The sequence below is a fragment of a genome, unplaced genomic scaffold (assembly GCF_019419815.1).
Source record: "Pyrus x bretschneideri cultivar Hongxiangsu unplaced genomic scaffold, Pyrus_bretschneideri_v1 Contig39, whole genome shotgun sequence".
In the NCBI taxonomy this organism is placed as follows: Eukaryota; Viridiplantae; Streptophyta; class Magnoliopsida; order Rosales; family Rosaceae; genus Pyrus; species Pyrus x bretschneideri.
This window is the reverse complement of record NW_025999712.1, coordinates 3978885-3987208: the sequence shown is the minus strand read 5'-3', so window position 1 is coordinate 3987208 and position 8324 is coordinate 3978885. Positions and strand designations below refer to the sequence as shown.

The window sequence follows — 8324 nt, the reverse complement described above, 5'->3', positions numbered from 1 at the left end:
AAGAAAATCTCTCCCCCACTCCACCGTCAACATTTTCCCGTGTCACTGTTAAATCAGCACAAAAGGTTAAGCCTCCCTGGGAAACGAGAACTCCCTACAGATCCCTACAAATTCCACGAAATCTCACTCCTGTAATCATCAGTTCCAAATTTTACATATGACCCTCCCACCTGCACCCCAAAAACAGCGGCACCCACATTCCTCAAACCCCAACTCCGCGACCAGCGGCGGAGCTGCTTCCTCCTTACCCTTCCATTTCCATGGAGCTCGTACAGCCTTCGTATCCGCACCATGGCCCGGTGGCTGAATCCCCTTCTGGGTTCTCTTCTCCGGTGAGTTTCCGACGTGGGTTTGACCGGCCTGCGACTTCCTCCTCTCAGTCTCAGTTGCCCGAGGTTTGTGAAGAAGGTGGTGGTGGTGACAAGGTGCACGTGGCGGTTGGGAAGTCTGTGGACAAAGCTTTGAGCTTGCTTCGTTGGACGTTCAAGCACTTTGGCTGTAATGAAATTTGTATACTTCATGTTCATCAGCCATCTCCGCTGATTCCCACTCCCTGTAAGTCTCTCTCTCTAACAAGTCTAGTGTTCTGGTGAAATGGCTCTAGATTATTCTCTCTGTTTTGGTGAAAAAGGTTCTAAAGTTTCATGATTTATGAATTTCTTTCACAGTATGCATATAGGGGTCTTCCAGTTTTTTCCTGAATTCAGAAAATGTTATGGAACAATTTGAAAATGTGACAAAAATTGACCCATTAATGTGTTGTGGATGGAATGTGAATTATTTTCTGTTTGCATTTGGGAAAACAAAAGGGTTCTTATGACAGTGTAAAAGCTCGCAAAACTTATTCAATTCTCATTTCCAGGCATTTGCTAAGCAGTTTGAGACCCTTTCTCTTCGTCTTTCAAGACTTTGATTTCTTTGAAATTGTATGTCATTCATGATTACAATGATTTTGCAGTAGGAAAACTACCTGCAAGTCAGGCAAATGACGAGGTGGTAACGGCTTTCAGGAGGGAGGAAAGGGAACGGAAAATGGAGCTTTTGCAAAATTATTTGAGGGCTTGCTCTAGAGCAAAGGTGTGTGCTTTGTGCCCTTATGTTTTTGTCTTTTAATTTATAAATCAATCTTTATTTTTAGTGTTTTACTGTCATAATTATTATAAATTGAAGTCCTCGTGTTTATCAAAGTTTTAAGAAAGATCGCTACTCATAATCATGATGTTTCCTTATATTTGGAAGAACCTTGATTTCTTCCACTACTGAATTTTACCAGTACCTTTTGAGTTTAGCTAACCAGTTCCCTAGTTTTTAGCTTCATGAACAAGGCGTTTCTGCCTTGCGTATTATTTTTGTTTCATCGGGACTCAATATATTATGTGTTGATAGTTCAATATTTGTGTAGAATTGTGTCAAAAGTGTCCACATTTCGTGAAATGACAATTGCATAATAACTGAATACAAATTGTGTATCTAACTATATTACTGCAACCATTTACTTTCCAGGTTAAAGCAAGCATTGTTATGGTTGAAGCTAATGAAATTCATAAAGGAATTGTAGAGCTGGTCAACAATAATGGGGTAAGGAAGCTTGTTATGGGAGCTGTACCAGAAGAGTAAGTGGTGCATAATAAGGTTCCACTGTAAGTCTAATGGTTTGCTTTTGAAAGTTAAGATAATTATAAAAAAGCACAATTAGATCGTATACTGTGGTCTCTGTAAAGTTGTGAATCACTCAGACATGAACTTGGCTATCCAGCTTATTTGTACTGCAGTGAAAAAAATTGGATATCGAAGAGCCTCCTTTGGTAAAAATGTATTTGGGAACTGATTCTGCTATGGTCCAGTTCATCCCTCCTCCCTTAGGGTAGGCAAATGAGGCCTACAATATTTCACCCCCAGCAAAAGCCCTGCCTTCTGTCCAACCATGCATGCATCATCTTAGAAAATAAAATAAAATTATGTTTACTAAAACCCCAATACGTGACATCGTTTCAAGTGCTTTAATATAAAATGCTGAGGTATGAAACTAGTGACATGTGGGTCTTAAGTGTTTTTTGTTGACTTAAGATGTATATGTATCAGCAAACTTTGTCTTGTTTTTTTGTTTTATGTACAAATAATTATTCTGTCAAGTTTATGTATTAAGGGACCTATTTAAGAACTTACCTTGTGCTCCCACACTTTCAAAGCCGGCTTTTTCAAAGGGAGTGGTCCAGGGATCAACTCCTTCTCCAGTAAGTAGGAGTTGGTGTCTAATTGAACCGGCCCTTGGTGTCTACGTTTCGTTTTCTAAATATTTTCTTTGTCATACTAACGCAATGGAAAGTAAGTTTTCCTGGTTTTGTTGTTATGAAACTTGAATGTTATATATCTTTTGCAACTGCAAGATTTGTTATTTTATTATATAGTAGCATAATATGCCTTCCTAATATTGTACTATAGTTGCATGAAGGTGAAAAAGAGCTCCAGCAAAGCAAATTATGTAGCCAAATGTGCTCCATTGTTCTGTGAAATACGGTTTATCAACAAAGGGAAACATGTCTGGACGAGAGATGCTTCAGATGGCCAAAGTTCTCCGACCTCATGTGGGCAACTGCAGATTGCACCTGCAGAAATTTTGAGTTGTAAATCATTTCAAAATAGAGAGAATGCAGAAATCCACAAAGAATTGGCTGCATCACCAACTTTAGCTTGTTCTTCAAATACGTGCTTACCCTCCAGTATTCATAATTCAACTAGTACAGGTTCTAGCTCTGGTTCAGGATATAATTTTGCTGAGGGAAGGATGCCTTCAGATTCTGATTTAAACGTTGAGGAACAGAGCTTATGCCGTATGCTTACGGAAGCTACACTAGAAGCCGAGGCATCAAGGGACAAGGCATTTGCAGAGCTATCGAAGCGCAAAAGTTTAGAATCAGAAGCTATGAATGCTATCAACAAGGTAACTGCAAGTTGATGTTGCAGCTTAAGAACTAACGTTTTTGGTATTATGATTCCTAGAAATTACGTTACATGATCCATTTCAAGAGTGCTACACTCAAAATAAATTTGTGTAATGCAATGAAGGGATCTTTCTCAGTACTTTCAAGTAATAACTGTGAGTGTGAAGCTAAAAATAAATTTGTGTTACGCATTTAAGGGAACTTCTCAATACTTTCAGAAGATTAGTAAGCACGCGTTGCTAATAAAGAATTTCTTGGCGAATAAGATATTTGAAACATTTTATATTTGGGTTATAACTACATATATAACGATTTTGAATGCTACGTTATAATGAAATAATTTATTCATTAATCTTGTTATTCCTAACTCACAATTGTGTTTCTCTGATTCAGGCCAAGGCATTTGAGTTAGCCCGTGGCCGAGAAGTTAAACTTAGAGAAGAGGCTGAGGACGCCTTGAGAATCACGATTGAGGAACAACAAAAACTCTTGGAAGAGAAGGAAGAAATTAGTGGTGAGATAAGCAGGGCCATGAGAAATATTGCCCTTCTAGACAGCCGAGCACAGGAAGCAAGTCGAAGGTTTGATGAAGCTTCTGGGGAAGTGAAGCAAATTCAGACTTCAATTGCAACTCTTCAGCAGGAAAAACAGTGTATTCAACGACAAAAGGTGGAAGCCCTTCGCTGGATTGAGCGGTGGAGGAATCATCGACAAGCTGGAGCCGCAAACTGCAATGCGGTCATTGGGTTTGTTGAAGAACTGCCGAAATTAGCCGAATTCTCATTGTCAGATTTGCAGACTGCAACATGCAATTTTTCTGAGAGCTTTAAAATTGGGCAGGGAGGATATGGTTGTGTTTATAAGGGGGAAATGCTGGGCAGAACTGTCGCCATAAGGAAATTGCATCCACACAACTTGCAAGGACAAGCTGAGTTTCAACAAGAGGTCTCTCTCTCTCTCTCTCTCTCTCTCTCAACTATATATGTCAAATTGATGGAGTGATTAATAATACGTCAATGACACTTCAAAGATGCTCATTTTTGTTTTCTTTGTGCTTGCAGGTACAAGTTCTTGGAAAATTACAGCATCGTCACCTTGTGACCTTGCTTGGTGTTTGTCCAGAAGCCTGGTCGCTTGTATACGAATACTTATCAAATGGGAGTCTGCAAGACCATCTTTTCAGGAAAAGCAATATTTCTCTGGTGCCATGGAAGACCCGAACACGGATAATTGCTCAAATCTCTAGTGCCCTTTGCTTCTTGCACTCCTCTAGACCTGAAAAGATTGTCCATGGTGATTTGAAGCTGCAAAACATACTACTAGATTCTGAACTCAACTGCAAGATTTGTGATTTTGGGATTTGCAGGCTGGTCACTGAAGACAATCTTTACTGTCGAAGTTTCCGCCAGGGAACTGAGCCAAAGGGTGCTTTTCGTTACACAGATCCAGAGCTGCAAAGAGTCGGGGTCCTGACGCCCAAGTCTGATATTTATTCCTTTGGGCTGATCATTCTGCAGTTAGTCACCGGACGTCCTCCAGTTGGCTTAGCAAGTGAGGTGCGCAAGGCAGTTTTAGGTGGAAATTTGGCATCGATTATAGATTCCTCAGCCGGAGAATGGCCTATATCTGTGGCAGTGCGATTGGTAGACCTTGGTTTGCAATGCTGTGAATTGAATAGTAGGGAAAGACCAGAGCTTACGCCAGCTTTTGTGAGGGAATTGCAGCAGCTACATGCCTCTGAAGAGCGACCAGTACCATCTTTTTTCTTGTGTCCGATCCTTCGGGTGAGTGATGCTAATAACCTCGTTTGCTGATTGTTCCAAATTCTAGTAACCCTCGGATTCAATTTGGGTTTTGCTCTCTAATTCAAGGTGCTGCAAAGCTCTATACGTAAATTTAGTTTTACATAACTTCAGAACTTATCACAAGTAAAAATTTTAGATCATCCATTTGAAGACTTCAGACTACGGTTTTGTACTTGTGAACAAGGCTCGTGAATTACCACCTATGCACCAAAAAGCTCCGAACTTTCAACTTGAATACAAGAACTAAGGTGGTAAACGACTTCCAAACTGACAGATTTTTCGTTGTTTTCAGGAAATAATGCATGACCCGCAGTTGGCAGCTGATGGCTTCACGTACGAAGGTGAAGCTTTGCGTGGATGGTTACAAAATTGTCGCGAGACTTCTCCAATGACCAATTTGAAATTGAGTCACTTGCATCTCATTCCCAACCATGCCTTACGCCTTGCGATTCAAGATTGGCTTTGCAAGGCTTGAAATCTCACTACTCTCATGTATGTATGTATGTAGGTATGTATGTCATCGATATGTCATTCACTCGTAGATTTTCGTTGTAACCATTGTATTTCTATATCATGCAATGATAGGGAAGGTGCTTGTTGTATAAAAGCTATCAAAATTGAAAGCATTGTAATGTTAAGCAGATTAGTTTTCTAATGTGACAGTGTAAATTTACTAAATTTGAGAAATATCAAGATCGAATATATTTAGTCATAATCTTAGACGTTCACTCATGCAAAAAACTGTGCGGGTGAGCAAAGCTCTTACTAATATTTCAAGATGACATAATATTTGAGTTGCACACGATAATAGGAACAATAAAAACCCAACCAAATAGCCCATTCAACATGCCAGTGGAAGCGGTTTGCAAGTACTTCTTCGTTGTAACGGGTAGGTCCGAGAAACTATTAGACTAACGATGTATACAATACTAGATTTCTCGATGTAGATACTACAATAGTTGGTTCTGGTCCTTCAAAGACTACAAGTGTAATAGGAGCATCCGTTGACAAATGAGCGCATTAAGTTGCAGCAAGCAATGAAACAAATGAGTGCATTAAGTTGCAGCAAGCAATGAAGCAGCACTTAGATTGTGCGTTTCATTGAAGGGATGTGCATCCTCAGCAGAAATTTCAACCCTAGACACATCTTTCTCACCATCCAAAAGTGGGTTAGACTCTCCCTTGCAGCAGCATCTCTCCAATTCGTCGTTGTTTGGAACCATGTTTTCTTTAAAACTTGTTCGAGCTTCGGGTTTCTCTACTTCATCGTTGACAGCCACAACGATCGCAATGCTTTCGTTGCTTCGCTTTGATTCTTCAACTTTCTTAGTAAAATTTTTGAAGTCAGATGATGGAAACTGATTCTCCTGGTTTTCGTCGTCACTGAAGAGAGATTGAGACTTGGACCTTCCATATGTTTGAAATGATGATTCTCTTAAAATCCCTTGTGCTGAAGAGCCAGATGATCTTTGGCAGAAACTCCCAAACCCTTGAATCCCTCTGGTTAGCTTCCTAGCTTTGTCTCTCTCCTCTTTGAGAAGAGGTCCTTTCTCTAGCAGCTTCAAAATTCTCCCGGACTTCTTTCTAAGAGCAAGACCCCAATTGAATCTGCATTTTAAATATTTAGACCCCTCGCAAATTAATCGTACGCAAAGTCATGCTGCACTCCTCCCGTTCACAAAATGAACGAGAAGATTTTCAGAATGACTATGTTATAGAGTGCTAATAACAGTTCTCGAGAATTTTATCAGAATTACGTACCCTTTCTCATCTATATGCTGAAAGCTTCCCATCTGTTGAATAACATCTTTGTCAACCTCAAACTCAACTGCAACGCTTTCTGGTCCATGAGTCAGCAAATGCTCAACAACAATCAGAGAATTGTAGGAGACCCTCCAGTTCTTCCTTTCAAACTTCACTAATCTGAAAACGAAATTATAAAAGCATAGATTAATTCACCAAGTTTTCATAAAAATAAATCTGGAGGGAAAAAAAGTGTAGTGATTTCCGGGCTTCTCTTTTCTTCCGCATGCACTCCACCCTATTTTTCTAGGCTTAGGATCGAAAAAACCAAAGGAGAATCAATGGACGTAAAAAAGGCTAGTGCGGAAGGAGAAAATCGTACGAAAAATGAAAGCGAAAGAAAGGGAGAAAACCCAGAAACCTTTTGTGCAAAATCTCCACAATTCTTGTGTAATCTTCGAGTTCAAAAGCAGCCTTTGAAATTGAACCCAAGGTCCTTGTGTCCGGAGACAATGGATTCCCATTCGTAGCTTCTTCAGTCAATCTTCACACGTTAAACGCCAAGCAAAAAGTTCATCACATTAGAATCCAAAGCCACAAGAAGTTCCCTCAAAAGCAGACCAACAAAAAAACTACCAAATCCGATCTCACTAAGTTCAACAAATAAACCATAAAAATGAGAGGATGCGGATATTCTAATCTTATCCAAACTACAAGCAGACAGATTCAAACTTGGCTGCAGAAGAGGAGTCGGAGCACGCTGCTCTAGTCAACTTAGCTACGCACCATAGAACAGATTGATTGAAACTTACAGTTGCGCTGGTGTAACATCTGTGAGGACTAGTCTTGCAGTCTTGATCTTCTCCTTGAAGAAGAAAGAAGCTTGTTTCTTGAACTCATGAAATGAAGGTGCCGCATTGTTGCTGCTGCTGATACTGTTGCTTAAGATCGACATGTCTGAGTTTCCCAGTTGAAAAAAATGAGAGGAAAGAGAGAAGAAGATGAAAGTTTTGTAGACTAGTTTGGTGTTAGATTAGACCAAGTAAAGAAATTAAGGCTCAACTAGCTAATTATCAAATTAATTATAATTTGAATATAACACAAAATTTCTAAGAAATAAAGTGAGGTGACAGTTGCATATATAATCAAATGGGAAGAATGAGATACAAATTTCAATTGTTTAAGTTAATTAATTGGAGAGGGTGTTTACCGGGGGAGAAGATTTCAAAGTTTAAAATGTTGAGTGATGTAGCAACCAATGTGAGAATGTCACATATGTCAAGGCGATTTGCATTGAAATTTTCAAACATTTTTTAAGTTAATTCTGCACACGCCTGTTTAGTTAAGTTTACTATAACAATATACTCTATTCACAATATTTGAATTCAAATTCTTTTACTGTAATTTAGATGACTCTAATATAATTATGAATATTTTTGTCAAAAAAGTTAAATTTAGTCGTTGGAGATTTAAATTGTATAAAAAGTAATAAGGTGTGAAGTCAACATCTGTTTTGCCTACGTGCATTAGTGCACAACGGGCGGAGTCTTTGTTTGAATTTGTAGTGGTCGGTCAGACTCGTACTTTTTGATTTATTATTATTATTATTATTATTATTTGTCAAGGATAAATTTTATTAAATTCTAATAAAAACATTTACCTCTTCTGCATGAATATTAAAAAAAAATTCAGGACCATAAGCATTTCACAATAACGAACCATCACGTGAGGTAGCATAGGAAACCACTGCATGGGCAGCGAGGTTGCCACCCCGCTGAACATTCATAAACTTCACCTCCCTAATCTGAGATGCCAAATTCTGAATATCAAAAAT

The 8324-nt window shown here is 39.0% G+C and overlaps 2 protein-coding genes across 2 annotated transcripts; one reads left to right on the top strand and one right to left on the bottom strand.

The window, feature by feature from the left end:
- LOC103944932 (U-box domain-containing protein 33) lies at positions 1–5462 on the top strand. Its single transcript, XM_048564549.1, has 7 exons — positions 1–555; positions 959–1077; positions 1504–1613; positions 2443–2941; positions 3336–3887; positions 4004–4726; positions 5040–5462. Exons 1-7 carry the CDS (start codon positions 261–263, stop codon positions 5220–5222), a joined length of 2481 nt encoding a protein of 826 aa, XP_048420506.1. The 5' UTR covers positions 1–260; the 3' UTR covers positions 5223–5462.
- A 14-nt stretch (positions 5463–5476) lies between these two features.
- Positions 5477–7699, bottom strand: LOC103944931. The gene is made up of 4 exons (XM_018646884.2): positions 7303–7699; positions 6912–7034; positions 6509–6670; positions 5477–6355 (listed from the first exon to the last, which is right to left on the bottom strand). The coding sequence occupies exons 1-4, from the start codon at positions 7443–7445 to the stop codon at positions 5803–5805; spliced, it is 981 nt and encodes a 326-aa protein (XP_018502400.1). The 5' UTR covers positions 7446–7699; the 3' UTR covers positions 5477–5802.
- Positions 7700–8324: the final 625 nt, after the last annotated feature.

Bases quoted from the DNA above. Each gene is read 5' to 3' on its own strand.
- LOC103944931 (XM_018646884.2), bottom strand. From the start codon at position 7,445: ATGTCGATCTTAAGCAACAGTATCAGCAGCAGCAACAATGCGGCACCT. The intron at 6,671-6,911 runs GTTTCTGGGTTT...TTTCGTTTTCAG, and splicing joins GTGGAGATTTTGCACAAAAG to ATTAGTGAAGTTTGAAAGGA. The intron at 6,356-6,508 runs GTACGTAATTCT...TTTAAAATGCAG, and splicing joins CAGCATATAGATGAGAAAGG to ATTCAATTGGGGTCTTGCTC.
- LOC103944932 (XM_048564549.1), top strand. From the start codon at position 261: ATGGAGCTCGTACAGCCTTCGTATCCGCACCATGGCCCGGTGGCTGAA. The intron at 2,942-3,335 runs GTAACTGCAAGT...TCTCTGATTCAG, and splicing joins CTATGAATGCTATCAACAAG to GCCAAGGCATTTGAGTTAGC. The intron at 3,888-4,003 runs GTCTCTCTCTCT...TTGTGCTTGCAG, and splicing joins AAGCTGAGTTTCAACAAGAG to GTACAAGTTCTTGGAAAATT.